This window comes from Clarias gariepinus, chromosome 2, assembly GCF_024256425.1.
Source record: "Clarias gariepinus isolate MV-2021 ecotype Netherlands chromosome 2, CGAR_prim_01v2, whole genome shotgun sequence".
Taxonomy (NCBI): Eukaryota; Metazoa; Chordata; class Actinopteri; order Siluriformes; family Clariidae; genus Clarias; species Clarias gariepinus.
Genome location: NC_071101.1, coordinates 22,982,887 through 22,998,333, shown reverse-complemented (window position 1 = coordinate 22,998,333; position 15,447 = coordinate 22,982,887). Strand labels below are relative to the sequence as shown.

The 15,447-nt window shown below is 39.3% G+C and overlaps 2 protein-coding genes across 2 annotated transcripts; one reads left to right on the top strand and one right to left on the bottom strand.

Annotated features, from left to right (window-relative positions):
- Nucleotides 1–1,470: 1,470 nt before the first annotated feature.
- Nucleotides 1,471–3,525, top strand: fibina (fin bud initiation factor a). Its single transcript, XM_053512360.1, has one exon. It carries the CDS (start codon nucleotides 1,515–1,517, stop codon nucleotides 2,307–2,309), a length of 795 nt encoding a protein of 264 aa, XP_053368335.1. The 5' UTR covers nucleotides 1,471–1,514; the 3' UTR covers nucleotides 2,310–3,525.
- Nucleotides 3,526–7,747: 4,222 nt separating this feature from the next.
- On the bottom strand, nucleotides 7,748–11,821 carry tmem276a (transmembrane protein 276a). Its single transcript, XM_053484059.1, has 4 exons — nucleotides 11,249–11,821; nucleotides 10,079–10,192; nucleotides 9,497–9,634; nucleotides 7,748–9,023 (listed from the first exon to the last, which is right to left on the bottom strand). The coding sequence occupies exons 1-4, from the start codon at nucleotides 11,625–11,627 to the stop codon at nucleotides 8,776–8,778; spliced, it is 879 nt and encodes a 292-aa protein (XP_053340034.1). The 5' UTR covers nucleotides 11,628–11,821; the 3' UTR covers nucleotides 7,748–8,775.
- Between the last annotated feature and the right edge of the window lie 3,626 nt (nucleotides 11,822–15,447).

The window sequence follows — 15,447 nt, the reverse complement described above, 5'->3', positions numbered from 1 at the left end:
CAGACTGAGTAGGATGGCCTTTGGTCCCTGCCGGCATAGATGAGCCTGGGGTGCCTGATGATCCTGTCATCAGCTTACTGGTATATAACTGATCATCAGTGCTAATGTGCTAACATTATTTGTTGTTAATATTGTGGCTGATATTGTGGTGTACATGAACTACTACTGCCTGATGGGATACCGCTACCTGACTCCTGATCCATTATGTTTGCACAGACTGTTCTGTACTTTGTGCTACTGAAGGTGGGTGCACATTAATAGCTTATTAATAGAAGTTTACCATGTATGGTCCTACATGAATCGTTTAGCATGGATGATCCCATATGCATACCCTAAAGTTTTCAGCTTAAAAAAACAATTTATATTCAAAACTTCCCAGTACTTCGGTGGATAATTTTACCTGTAGATTTTCTTTTATTAGCAATCTGTATCCAGTGCTTTGTGACAACGTCTCTTGTTAAAAGCAACACATTAAGTAAAAAAGTTTCATAGCGAAAAGTTAAATAAATTAAATAACCATTCACAATAAACTGGATTTATTCTGTAAATCTATTTAACACAGCTTTATCAAATTTATATATATTTATATATCATATAAAACAACAAAATAAATTATGATAATTCTAAACAAATAAAGAGAGACATCTGACATACCACTGAAGCTGGAACAATTAATTAAAATAATTTTTATTTTAAAATACATTTACATTTGCTTGTTTTAAATTGTCAAATGTATTTTAAAATAAAACTCTTTTTGTGTAACAGTAACAACAGTGACATTTGGGGTGAATGAACAGTATTTATTTCATATTATTAATTATAAGTGATTATTGTTTCATGATTTTAGTGTTTAACTTGTTTTATAAGATATTAATATTATTGTGAATAAGATTTATTTAATAAAAAAAAATCCTTAGATGTATATGCTCCCACTTCCATGTATGATCATAGTGACAAGACAAGGACCCACTCACTCAGTATCCTGTACACAGGGTTGTGGGGCACCTGAAGCCAATCCCAGGCATGAGGCAGGCTACCCCCTGGATGGGGTGCCAATCCATCACAGGGCACAAATACAACACATACACATACAATGCAGGTAAGTTGGAAAAACCAATGCCTAATCCACATGTCTTTGGGCGGAAACCCACCAAGCACAGGGAGGAAATGCAAGCAGACCCAAGGCAGGAATCGAACTCGGATAATGGAGGTGAAAGACAATAGCACTAACCACTACACCCCCATGCCAGTTATATCCAGGACTGTATATACAATCATTATAATTTGTGCTTACCTATTTCCTCTTACTTATAATACAGTACATGTTTGTATCATCCAAGTCCTACTGCACTGATGAATCTTTATTGTATATACTGTTAAATGTATAATCTTTTTTCTACTTTATGGTCTTATTTTTACTTTGTCTTTAATGCTGCTGAACTCTGAAAGCTACCAATAAAGTCTCTTTATCTTCATCTATATTAAGTACAAACACTCTTTTCAGTGGCAGTAGAATGTTAGACCATATGAGAGAGCGAGAGAGAGAGAGAAACTTGAGGAGGACTGTGGGAGTAAAAAAAAAACGCTGTGGTTCTCTGCTCCTCCACACACACACACACACACACACACCGCCAGCACATCACTCCCTGCCTGGCGCGCGCGCGGTGCTGAGAGCTGTGAGGATGATGCTGCTTGTTTTCCCGCCGCTAGCTTTAGCTCTGCTCTCACTGCCCGTGTATGAGGCGACGTACAGCGGCCCTCTGCAGCCGGAGATATCTAACGGCACCTTTCACCACTTCTTCGTTCCGGACGGCGACTACGAGGAGACCGAGGACCCTGAGAAATGCCAGATGCTGTTTAAGTGGCTGGACCGCTCGCCGTGTTTGGTGGAAGAGGACCGGGACTCGGTGATCCGCGACGACTTCATCAGCATCAAGCAACAGGTCGAGGACTCGGCACGAGTACTGGAGAGTCTCGAGAGAAGTGTCTCCCACGACCTGGACGGAGAGGACACCTACAGCAAGTACCTGAGGAACGAGATCGAGCAGATAACTCAAGCTTTTTCCGGCGTCGAGAAATCGCTCCTGGAGCTGGAGGTGAAATTCAAGCAAAGCCAGGAGACGGATCTGAGAGAGGATCAGGAGTTTACCAAAACTCTAATGAGCCCCATGCTGAGTGTGAGCAGCTCCCTGCAGGAGACACTGGACATCTCATCCGGCCTCAAGGACAAACACGAGCTCATCTCTCTCATCATCCGTAGTCATGGCACTAGGTTAAACCGACTTAAAAACGAGTACTTGAACATCTAATGACCTAAGCACTGCTTTAGACTTGTTTTAAAGGATTAGCGCATCTTTCTCAAACTTTAAACTCACGTACTGTAGGTACTGTACATCCAAATGTCAGGGCTGTGAGGATGCTTTTGAAGACACCACAGGAAAACTGCATCTGAACATTTTTCTGTTGAGACTTATGTTATACTATTATGTGGCACACACACACACACTATAGTCGCATGACTTATTGCTTTTTTTTTGTCATTTACAATCTTTACTTCCTACACTTTTGTGATTTCTTTATACTTATAAACACGTCTAATCGTGTACTTGGTTAAACAAAACCTGGCATTGTTTTATGACTTACTTTTGTCTGATTGACATTTCAGGTGTGTTTATTTAACACATAGAGGTCAGTGGAGATTTTCTCCCCCCAGACTGATTCAGGTCTGAGTCAAGATGGTGAATCAGTGGTCCTCAGGAAGCTCGTCCAGTCAGAAGGTATTTCCTGTGCCACAGAGAAATACGTGTACCTTCTCCTGTTACACCACATGGAGGAATAATCAAATCGGGTATGGTAAAGAAAATGACCCGTTCTTCCCTTTGCATGCCCTCGCTAGAGTTTCCCCTATATAATTTTTTTTTTCCGCTGTGAGATTTATTTCACTTTTTGTGTTAATCTTGTTAACATGTAGACTAAACACTATAACGAGATGCACACGCTATTGTGCCTATCCATATTGCCATGGGGAAGGACCAAAACCTTTCCTGTATGGTTATTCTCCGAATTTCTAGTTAGACCTAGAAGGAAAGTGAAATTGCTGACAGCATAAAGTCAGCAGATTTGGTCTCTATTCGTCGGGAGCATAAGTCTGTCCATCTGGATGTGGTTTCTGGTTGCTGAACAAAGGGGAAAAAAAAGAAATATGGTAAAAAAAGATCATTGCTTACACACTTTTTAAAAAATGTGTGTCAACAGAAGAATAACTGACTCAGTCTGATGCATATTCCCTAAAAAATGTTCTGTAAGGGTTCTTTGGATGGTTAAGGCCTCTTCACTTTATCTATGGCCTCTTTAGAGCAATCCCAGACAGGGAAGAGATATATGATAGTGTGGTCAAATCCTTCTGCTTTTGATTTGTCTGATAATTCCTGTCCACAAAAGAACAGTAGTTTTTGAGTTGTAGTCATTTAAAAATGCCAGATGTCATTATATTTATTAAACATTGTCAAACATCTCAAAACTAAATATACATTTCCATTTATTGGGTTTTATTTGTTCATATTTGCTTTATAAATCAGCTTTTTAAATGTTATTCATTATGTAGCAAATTCTGTTAAGCCTTAAAGCACTACTGCTGGAAAGAGACAGAGGCACTTTTATGTGTGTGTGTGTGTGTGTGTGTGTGTGTAACAGTATGAAGTTTGTCAGAGAGACAGAAAGAGAGCATGTATAAATATTGTGTTTGTGCATTGCGTGTGTGTGTGTGTGTGTGTGTGTGTGGGAGAGAAGGGAGAGATACAATCAGCATTCTTAGAATTTCACTTTCGTAAACAGCAGCCGGTGTTCATCATAACAGCCTCATGCTGACTCTATAAACATGCACTCACACACATTCACAACAAACAACTGCAGCTACCTCAGGATGTCTTGGACTGTGATTTAAAAGAACATTTTATCTGTATAATACTTTATCTCTTTCTTGTGAATTGACCATTAATATAGTGTATAGTTCAGTCTTAAAGGATCATTACTTTCATTACAACCTTCACGCGTCTTTTTTTAGCATGCAGTAAATGAATTCTTCTGTGTTACTAAGCTAGTGGCATGACAATTGAGTTAAGTTGGATCTCTGCTGCTGTGTCATGCGGAGATGTGGGAGAGGAAACATCCTGTGTATGTGAGTGCCACTGAACGCAGTCTCTGTATAGACCACAGTCTGGGACTGGGGCCTGAGAGGATAAAGCCCAAATGCACACTAGGAAAAGAAAGAAAAATGGGGCAGCACCTCCCACATGAAAAGTCCAATCATGCTGTAACAGAAGAGGAATTGTTAGCAGGAGAGATGAAAACACAACAGTAACTTTTGATAGCGAGAAAGTAGGAAAACCCAACTCAGCAGAATGTAAGCATGAGGGACAAAAGCAAGCTTGTGAGGAAATCTGAAATATACAGAAATGTGTGATTCTGATTTTCCCTTGTCCCTTGTCTGCCTCACCTCAAAGCCTTTCTCCCCCAGAGGACCCCAACTCAAACACACTCAACTTCTAGCTCCTTCACAGTGCAACCCCCATCGACACATCCATCACCAAACCCCCACCACTCACACATTTACATGACTACTGAATGTCACTGAAGGTCTGAACTCTTGAAATATATATTCTAAACTTTAAACTTTGGTTTAGACCTTCAGTCTTCAGCCTCATATATGAATATTGATTGACATTTTGTACTCGAGCAACACTATTGTCCTAAGACCAAATTCTAAGGACAATACAAAAGAAAATAGATTGAAGATGACCTTAGATAAAAAAAATAGATTGAAGATGCAGGCGAAGGAGTGTTATATGAATAGGCTCTTTTGTGTTTTGATGGATGATATAATGAATTTGTGCTCTGAGGTCTCAGATCCAGAATTGAAGCCAGAGAAAATAAAAGTTTAAATGTGTGAGGGTGTGCACAATATTCATTCAGATCTGACAATGCTGATACTGTAGCACTGTTATTTATGACCAGTGACTACTAACTAGGACAAGTGAGGCGAGGTTTTTCTGCAGTAAATCTGTGTTGGTTTTCTAAAACATTCTGGTTTGCTGTGTGCTTCAGTGGGTGATAAAAAAAGACTGCCATCTTTCCCAAGTCAGAAAAAAAAAACATGTAAAGACAAAACCAACTTTTGCTTATGGAAATGTCATTCAACACTCAACCTTAGCTGTTATGTTACAGACAAAAACTTATTGTCAGACAACTGTTACTTTAAGACAAACAGTCGTGAAATACCAGAACTGAGTTTACAACCACTTCCTCAAGCTGGAATTGTAGCGTACTGAACTGGATATAGTTCACATTAGTTTTACTGTAATAGCCCAATGCTGGGGCCAAAGCAGGAAAGGGAAAAGAGCTGTAAGAGGGATTTAAAGATTGATTTTTTTCTTTTCTTTTTTGACTTATTAACTACTATGCAAAAGTCATAGTCACCATATTATCTTTGGCACAAATTATATGTGCAATGTACAATGTTATATATGTTTATCATGTCTGCATTATATGTAGAAAATCATTTACATACCTATCAAGAAAGCAAAGACAGATCAGTTTAAAAAATAGTGAGTGATCTTTTGTATAAACATACAGCCATGATAATATGGGGCCTAAGACTTTTGCCATTAGATATATGAAAAAATAAATAAATAAAATGATTTTGGGAGTATAAAGGTACAAAATAAATGTGACATTTTTTTTATTATATTAATTATAATATATTAAGATATTAATAGGATTAATGTTTTCTAATTTATATGACATGGAAAAATCACATGATCGCCATGTTCCAAAAAGGGGCCCTATGTACAGTAAACTCTACCTTGAATACTCAGTGATGTGCCACTTTATATCTCGTCAAAATTTATTAGAGAAACTTTTGCTATTAGCTCGGGCTCTTTCTTGTCAGTTTTGTAAAAGTCATGTTTCTTCCATAATTATTTTACTATTTTATCCCTTTTAATTATATTATCCCTTACTATGTGGTGAAATATGTCTTTTAAGAAACATTTTGGAAAGGGTTGTAAAAAAAAAAAAAGTAAAAAAAAAATGCACATTTGCATATTTAATTAATCAGCTATTAAACTGATTATACATTAATTGTAATTCTTTAGGGTACGTATAAGCCAAATGTACTTCTTTACATTTCTACCTTATCTGCATTCTTTACTTTGCTATGTAGACTAGACTTTGATATACCCTTTCAGGATATTTGGAATATGTACAGTAGAAAGGGAATAGGTATATAACTATAAAAATGATTTACACATTTATCATTGTAATCTATATGTAATGTATATCCAACGTAAAAATGTAAAAACTTTATAAAAAACTTTGTTTCTGACTTTTCATTCGTTCTTGATGTTATGAAGATATAGAATTGCAGTTATGCCCCTATAATTATGAGTTGTTGTGTTGAACTTGATTTTCCAGCAAGTTATCAGAAAGTTCATAAACATAAAGATTACCAGATTGTATTTATTATGAAAAAAAAAATAGAATTTATTCATCTAACCTCCTAGTCAACCTCCCCCTCAAAAAGTGTGACCATAGAGTTAGTGGGTTTGTGCCATTTTGCAAGTAATTTAAAACTCAACTCAAATTTGTTTAGACATGCACCCGTGTTGTGCAGCCCAGGTTGTCATTCTTGAGCCTGTAACAAAGTCTCTTTTTCGATCCAGTGCAAGTAGTTTTTCCTCTCAGTTGTGCTGCTCAAGGAAGTGTTGAATTTTACTTTTACTAGACAAATGCCCCTCCTTCCAATTTTCCCTGATGATTTTTAGGATGCCATATATTAATGAGAGCAAGGAGAACCTTGAGGAAGACGTGTGGGCCTGTGAACAGCAAGAGTGGTGTGGACTGAGAGTGAAGAGGATTCAATGAAGCATACTGTCATGTAGAAAAGTTAGTACCCCCTCTTGTAATTATACATTTGTGTGTGTGTGTGTGTGTGTGTGTAAAAACATAATAAAAATCATCTGATCAGAATGGGTTGTACTCTTAGGCAAATACAACCTTAAAAAATCATTTAAGCCTAGTGAATATTATGCATTTTGTTCCATTTAAACCTGGCTTACATAAATTTAAGACTTATTACTTTTGGTGTCAAATTAGTAAGCAAATAAATAAAAGCAGAAACATTTTGCATTTTTGTTTCTTTAAAAGATGCAATCCTTGTAGGCCCGGTTAAAAAAACACATAAAAACATTTCATTTCTTGTCGGCTTTAGAGTTTATGCTGTATATTGATTGTTTCACAATAATCCCAGCCTTGTGGTTGCATGTACACACTGTATGAGGTTGTTGCCCATGCACTTTTGTTAGGGTTCCAATCTGTGGTAAAGTTGGGGTCTAGTGAAACGGCTTGAGCAGTGATTTGCCATGTTCTAGCTGTTTGCAGTGGGAGCACATGTGGAATTTTTACAAGGATGAAAATGGAAAAATTTGTCTACAAAGTACAGACCTTGTTGTCCAAAATATTTGAAAGCCTTGTAAAACACATTCAGCTGAAACCTCAGGGTATCCGTATTGCCAAAAAAGTTTATTCACCATTGTAAACGTCTTTCCCATTTTTCTGTCACACATTTTATTTCAATTTTAATGAACCTCCTTTAAAAAAAAGTTTCATGTTTTCATATTCATAGAGTCTGTTAAGTCTCATATAGGCACATTATATATTTTACTCACAGATGTACAACGAGTCAATGTGCTCAATTCATGGTTTTATCTTTTATAACAATCATTCTTTGCTTGCATACAGTGTTACAATATTCTCTTCAGGATGACAACAAATGTATGATTTTGACCATTTTTATTAGATAAAAGTCTTTTTGTCTAAATTGTGTCAAAACAACCCTCACCTTTTCAAACCTTTATAATACTGCTGTTAAATCCCTTCAAATGTTCCTTTATCCGAGTCATTTTATGTCTGTGGTACATAGTGACACATACTGTATCAGAACAATAGGTTATCTCCACAAAGCTAGTTCTCTTCTGGGTTTTCTTTGCTTGCTCTCTTTTTGCTTTTTGTCATAAAGTTGCTGAAACCACAAATGAAATAACATGTACAGGAAGACACTTGAAATAGTGTTTCTTTTGTCCATTGTTTCTTTTCCTCTTCTTTTTCACTACGAGGCAGGCAATGCCAAGACACGCCAAGACAACATTTTACCTAACTAAAAGTTTTTCAGCTCCTTCAGGGAGAGGAAATAAAGCAATGGGAAGAGGGGCAGAAATACACAGAAGAGCAAGAGACAGGTTAAGAAGGAAAGAGAAAGAGAGAGAAAGAGAGAAAGCGAGGAAGACAGACAGATTATCATGTGAACAAAAAAAAAACATTTAGAATAAAAGACAATCCCAATGACCAATTTTGAGACAGAATATTGTTCTCGTCTTGTGCTCTTCTCTTTTGTTTAAATTCATTTCTAGCCAAACACATGGCAGGTTCAGTTTTCGTTGCTTCCATATTTTTCCTTTGTTTATTTTCAATGCTCATCATCCCTATAAACTTACCCAGGCTGTTATGATTTGAAGAGGTTCACAGGAGCCTGGTATGTGCAAGCATGTGTGTGTGTGTGTGTGTGTGTGTGTGTGTGCATGTTCTTCAGTGAAATTAAATCCTTCAGTTTGTCTTTCCATGACATACATGCACATGATTGTGTAGGTGGTGTCTGGCAGCCTGTGGTATGTATATTCTATGGGTTAATGTACTCGTCTGGGTGAGCGCTCGTCAAGTCCGTCACACCATGCCATTCTCCTGCCGTGGTTTGTGTACAGTGGTGGTCTGAGGGCTGTGGAGCGATGGAGCCAGTGTGCAGAGGAATCCTGCTAACAGTGTGAGGCCCAGGCCACCCCAGGCGCTAAACATGGACCAGCCATAGCCATGACTGATATCTTCAGGCAGCCTGTAGAGTTGTCTTGGGTAGCGAGACAGCTCAAAGTTAATCCCAGCCACACACGTGCAGAGAGAGATGATACAGCAGGTTCCTAAAAGGTCAGTGACAGAACACAGTATTAATTCTATTCTGAGCTCTTGTACAGTATGCTTTCTGCATCATTACCATTTACAACACTGCCTGTGGGAGTCTTTTAATCCAGGCTTTTAACTTTATAGAAAATAAAATTAAGGTGTTTTTTTTTGGTAAATATGAAAAAACATAATTTTGATCTCATTACTACTAATTGAGTTTTTAAATCATTTATAAGTTTTATCTAAGGAAAGTAAGTGGAAGACATGACGCTTCATATTGGATTTTGACCAAATAAAAAAAAAAAGGCTAAATTAACAGATTTTAAAGTGCTTCTCAGGGGGGTTTTGTTTAGTAATAATAGTATCAATAGTTCATTATCTTAATTGCACTGTAATATTTTGCTCCTTCTATTAAATTGAGTTTTTAACCCTTATACTATTCTGCCATCTAGTGGCGCAAAGGAGCAGTACACATGAACACAGAACATACCTCCCATTAGGAAGAGCAGACCTGCTACATACTGCATCAACTCGTTGTGTTTACAACAGCCCAGTACTCCAATGATCCAGCCGAACAGGATGATAGACACAGCCATGCCTATAAACCCTGCAGTCATCCTCTGCAAATCTGCAGTGACACATTCACAATAGCGAAGTACAGCTGTAAGACTATCTGATTTTCTCACTCTGAAGGCATCTTATCATTTTCCTCTGAATGACAACAGACAAAAGACTATTGAAGGTGTTGCAAATTCATTAAAACAATCATGCAGAATCTGTTGCTAGAATCACATCAGCACTATTCTCCCTTTGAGGGAAAAGTGCAATTCCCCTCTTTTCTATGGCTCTATTTTTAGCTTGTTCAATTGTCTGTGCTTGGGCAGGCGTGAAATCAGCCAAGAGGAATGAGCACCATGAATGGCTGTGGTTAGCAGGAGGAGTGAGTATTCTCGCCTTCTTTTTCATTTCAGAGAAGCCAAGAGTTCTCAGTCAGCTCTCCTTCTGATTTATGTGACTGCATTAGTTGGTCCTGGCCTGGCCAATCAGCCAAATGCCATAAAAGATAACTTACGGAGAGCATGCCACTCGTCTTGCCGTATCGTCTTCGTAATGTTGGTGGGGAGATTGCGTGGAATATTTGAGGAGGAATAATAATATTTCACCGGCGTACAGCGCTGGAGCAAACCTATGGAAAAAAACATTCATTTTAAGAAACTAAATTATAGTAACTTTAAGAAACTCATATAACAACAGATTAGCAGAAGTGATCACATAAATTAAAGTCTAATAATATGTGCATGTTAAATTAAGAAGTCTTAAGGTTATTTCTAATGATCTGGACAACATGGTATAATTTCTAAGGTTTTATACATTAAGGATCGACTGTAGATCACTTAAATAAGTATTGACCTTCTGGGAGTTTAGAACTGATGAGGTTCAACTCTACATCAGTCGTACAAGCTTAAGGATGTGTGTGTGTGTGTGTGTGTGTGTGTGTGTTGACTTTGTATTTTAGACCCAAAAATAAATGTGTGACAAATAAATACGATGACAAATAAATGTTTGAGGAAGCATTTTTAGAAGGCATGCCAAACAACAGCCTAATTTGAGGAGTTGCATTAATAATAGAAGGAAACCAGAAGATTAAAATGCTTGCTCAGGAATAAAAGCCCATATACATGGAATGCCTCTTGCAGATTTAATGTTGTCTGATTTATATCCCTTATGCGAGCATAAATAATGTGAACTCAATTTGCAGTCCAAATCGCTTCTGTCTCTACCTAGGCGATTTTTATACCTGGCTAAAAACAGTGAAGATTGTGATTAAGTATGAAGCTGTGCTCACTGTAACTGCATGGATCAGCACCTTGGATAGCGCCGGAGCTCTGCGAAGCACTGAACACATAATCTATTTATCTTTACGCAGCAAAAAGAGAGCGTTACATTCACACCAATAGGACTGTCTACTGTCTTATGCTCTGTAATGTTCACCTACACCGACTGTAAGCCGAATACAGACTAACTATCTCCAGCTTATGTAAGTAAACACTGTAGGCGTTGCTTCAACGCTGGAGCTTTCGCTGGTGTACGTTCGCCCTAATTGCGTCGCCTCTCCTGTGGGTATGATATTTGCACCACCCCCTGCTAATTAACGAGCTGCCTGATCTCTATCGAGCTGCTGCACCGTCATGGACTGATGCGCTAAGCTGGGCCCTGCTGTAAGCGTCCCAGAAGGTCTCACCTTTAAAGATGAGCTCCTCGTTCTCCTGGTCGAAGCCCTCTCTATGGCATTTCCGCCACAGGCCCGTGGCCGTCGAGTTAAATCTGCGGCTGCAGCGCGACTCCATGGCCGAGGAGGGCGGCAGCAGTTCGCGCCTCTCCCTCGGCGTCGCCCCGCCGCGCTCGGACCGCTGGGGCAGCACGCGGAGCGGCAGGTTCTGGCTGGAGATGTAGATGTATCCTGGGTCCGTTCGCTTGCCCGCGTATTTCTTGCAGCGCTCGCGGTGGCGCCGGGCGTCCGTCTCGTACCAGTAGTCCGTGCTCATGGCTACGGCGAGCAGCGCCAGCGCGCAGAAGGCCAGCAGCAGCCCGCACGCCGTCAGCACCCGCATGGTCGCCATCTTTCCGGAGAGATGCGCGGCGCGCGCTCAAACCCCCCCGAGCATCCTCTTCAGCAGCGCGCCCACCACCGAGTCCAGCGTAGCCCATATCATCTTAAACCGGACATGGCGGGGGCAGGCGAGCCTTTGTGCACACGGTCCCTGCAGGTCTCGTCAGACAGACATGTTGTTTTCCTTCTCAGCCGTGCTGCTCGGTGTTTGGAGATCAGGATTGGAGAGACAGCCAATGCGGCGAGTGGAGACTGCTGATGAAAGCGCCTGCGATTCGTCCGAGCATCAGGACGCTGAGTGCACGCACACACACACACACACACACGAACACCACCACGGTTTCCTCTGTCTGAATTCATCACCATCATTTCGAGAAGCTACAATTTGCAACTGAAATGACACGACAGAAACCTGTTTTGTAGTAACTGACACGTTTTCTGTTGAAATGTCTGTCTCTAGCTGACCTGATTTCCTGGAGCATCACTCACGCTACTAACCATTTGTATCTGAGCTCAGGAATAAATTGCACACATGGTTTATTACCCGCGCCATTAAGACCTGGTGCACATATCTGTGATTAAACCACTATAATTCTTTATATGAGCAGATGGAGTGGGTGGTTGGGAGATTAAGGGATTCCCCAGGGTGTGATCTGTGTGCTCTGTCTTTTTCATCTTCTTTGTTTTCACCTCTTCTTTGCTCTCGCATTAATGCAGGTTTGTTTATTCTTTTTATCATTACATTTAACGAAAAGGGACTAAAAACAATGTAAAAAAAAAGGATTAGAAATAAATAGTCTTTAAATCTGACTATGGGTTTTACCTAAATAATTCATTTTCCTTTGTCAAAGCAAGATTTAAAACGCTATAAAGTACTCGCATTTGGCCAGAGGATGGAGACAAAACAGACTCTACACAGCTGTGTATCAGATAATGGTTTATCCAGTCTGACGTGATTATAATGGATCTTTATTTTTAATGAATAAGTAATATGATTATGCTCCCTGCTACATTCTTCTATTTTTTCTCCATCCATCACATAGCTCTGAATTTTGCAAGAATATTACAGCACAGTGGCATCACTGTGGTTATCACTGTGGCCTCTCACCTCAAGGGTCGAGGGTTTCATTTCACGCGTTCTCTCCATGCTTGGTGGATTTCCTCCAAGGACTCCAGTTTCCTTCCAAAGATGTGCAGAATAGGTTAATTGGGCCCCACAACGCTGTACACAATATAAGCAGTATAGATGAATGAATGAATATTACTCTAGTCCCAAAACTAAATTTTATATTGTAAATAGTATACATTATATGTTTAGCATCATATGATAATTTCTTTAGGCCCAATTAAAAAGAAGCAAAAAAAAAACCTGAATTATCACCATTTCAGAATACCTGAAAGATTTCAGGGATTCAAGTAAAAATCTCTACCTGACAATATGGAAAGTGGTTTACTATTTTATTTATTAATTGAAATTTTTATTTTTAAAGCAGTTTTAACAAGGACATAGCACTACTTGTAAAATATATTTATGTGTTTTTAATAGTACTATAGTCCATATTACATATACAATATACATTGATCAGTCATAACAATAAAACCACAAAACATTAGCACATTGACACTGATTATCAATTACGGACAGGAACTGTGGAACCCAAGGGTCACCCATGCCTGCAGGGACCAAAGGCCATGCCATCCAGTCTGATCCCACAAAAAAAAACAATGCAGCACTGAATAAATTGAATCGTGGCCATGATAAAAAGGCACAGAACACCCAATTCACCACACCCTGGTGTGTACAGAGCTCAGAAGGGAAACATTCCAAGATCACTGACCCAAACAATTCCAATGCACCCCATAACCAACAGCATAAAAATGATCTGCTGCAAAAATGCTAGTACCAAACGTTAGAGTACACACCCAGCAGTCTTGTGAAATAATGCCCCGAGGGACCTAAGCTGCCCTGTTGGCACAAGGGGAACCCAAAACCAGGGTGGTTATAATAAGTTAAGTTCAGCCTTTTTCGTCAGATCATGATTTTTTTTATTCTTCACATATCCCAGCTTCTCGTTATTTGGCTGGGGTCAGAGCACAGGGTAACCCATTATATGGCGCCATGGAGCAGACAGGGTTAAAAGTCTTGCCCAAGGCACCAACAGTGGCAACCTGGTGGAGCTGGGGCTCGAAACATTGACCTTCCGATCAGTAACTCGGATCCTTAACACACTGAGCCATCAATGCAACAATGTTAATATTTTTAATTTGCTTCTTTTAGCCAAGGGTGCCAATAATTGTGGAGTCATGTTTTGAGCACATGGACAGAAGAGAGGGATGCTGAGAGGTGTGGGGGCTGTAGTGAACTTCTCATACCTGTGTTGTATGTCACAGTACTGTGTGGTTACAGTTGGTCCCAAGCTCCTTGCTGGCAGGAAGTTTGTCTACAGAGATAAAGACAAAGACATGTAACTGTCAATCAAGTCCCAGGCCTGCAGTACTTCACGTTCTGTGTGGTCACCCTCTGCATGAAGAGAAAATCTGTCCCAGTGCTTGTGTATCAGTGTGTGTGTGTGTGTATGTGTAGGGGTGAAAGCAGTTAGCGTAAGTGTGTAGGGTATTCAGGCAGGTAATAAGCTCTGAGTGTATTGTTTTCTTTGTTGCTAGATGAGTTAAACTAAGAAAACAGTTAGAGTGAGGATGAAGCTCTTCTGGTCTGTTGTGCAACAGAGACAGTCAGTGTGAACAGATGTAACGGACTTCCTGTGGTGCCAAAAAAATACCCTGCAACACACTGTTGGGAAAACACGAGAGCACAAACGCATTTACACGCGCGCTCGCACACACACACACACACACACACACACACACACACACACACACCAGTATGACATTTAAAATCATCAGTCATGTAGTCAGACAGCAACAGACTGAACAGATTTTGTTTGTTTCCACATGACTGTTAATAAACATATTTATACATGAATGTATATGGAACACAAACACAAGAAATCACAAGAGTTGGAAGTAAATTTTATTTTTGTGACTACAGCTGAAAGAGCCCAATTGTTGAAAATGATCCATCACAGATATTCACACATACATGCTGACCAGGGGGAAATGAATCTGAAAGCTTCTGACTTCTCCATTTTTACCACATATATATATGTGTGTGTGTGTGTGTGTGCGTGCAAGAGAAAGAGAGAGAGAGAAACTACACCTATAACATCACATGTACTGACTTTATTGCACTTATTTCTTTCACCTAAGAGATAAAATGCTGCTAAAACCGCCACTGCTTTTATGTTGTATGCATTTCTATATCAAAATAGAATTGTGAAGGGTGTGATGGTGATGCTGCTGATAAGCTATATACACTAATTGCTTTGAATTTTTACACACTTTAACTAACATGATTTCAGATCCTTTCTGTCAACTTGACAGTGTTTAGAATAAAGCTGGAGATTAATCATGTGGGTGTACAGTTAGGTGTCCTACCTCTTTAATGATCAGCATATGTAATGGGTAAATAAACATAATGTGATCTTTTGTTTTTTGGTTGTATTGAATAACATACTAACATACCACTTTTAATCCAATCTAAATACTCTTTTAATCAAGATTGTGGATAAAACTAAACGCTCTTTAAACAACAAAAGCAGCACTTAACAGGGGTCTATGAAATCCCCATTACGGAATGGTTTTGTGTGCTGCAACAAGTGTTACTTCCTCAAACCTATTGACAACAGTGGGACGCTTTGATTAAAAAAAGGAACAAGAATCTTTTGGAACTTCACTTTGGTTAACCCTAATGTTTGTGACACTCTTCAGCT

What these genes read in the sequence shown, in the direction of transcription:
- fibina (XM_053512360.1), top strand. Translation starts at nt 1,515, where the DNA reads ATGTTAGACCATATGAGAGAGCGAGAGAGAGAGAGAAACTTGAGGAGG.
- tmem276a (XM_053484059.1), bottom strand. Translation starts at nt 11,627, where the DNA reads ATGGCGACCATGCGGGTGCTGACGGCGTGCGGGCTGCTGCTGGCCTTC. An exon ending in CGAGGAGCTCATCTTTAAAG is followed by an intron (nt 10,193 to 11,248) that starts GTGAGACCTTCT and finishes TTTTTTCCATAG; the next exon opens with GTTTGCTCCAGCGCTGTACG. An exon ending in TCTGCTCTTCCTAATGGGAG is followed by an intron (nt 9,024 to 9,496) that starts GTATGTTCTGTG and finishes CTGACCTTTTAG; the next exon opens with GAACCTGCTGTATCATCTCT.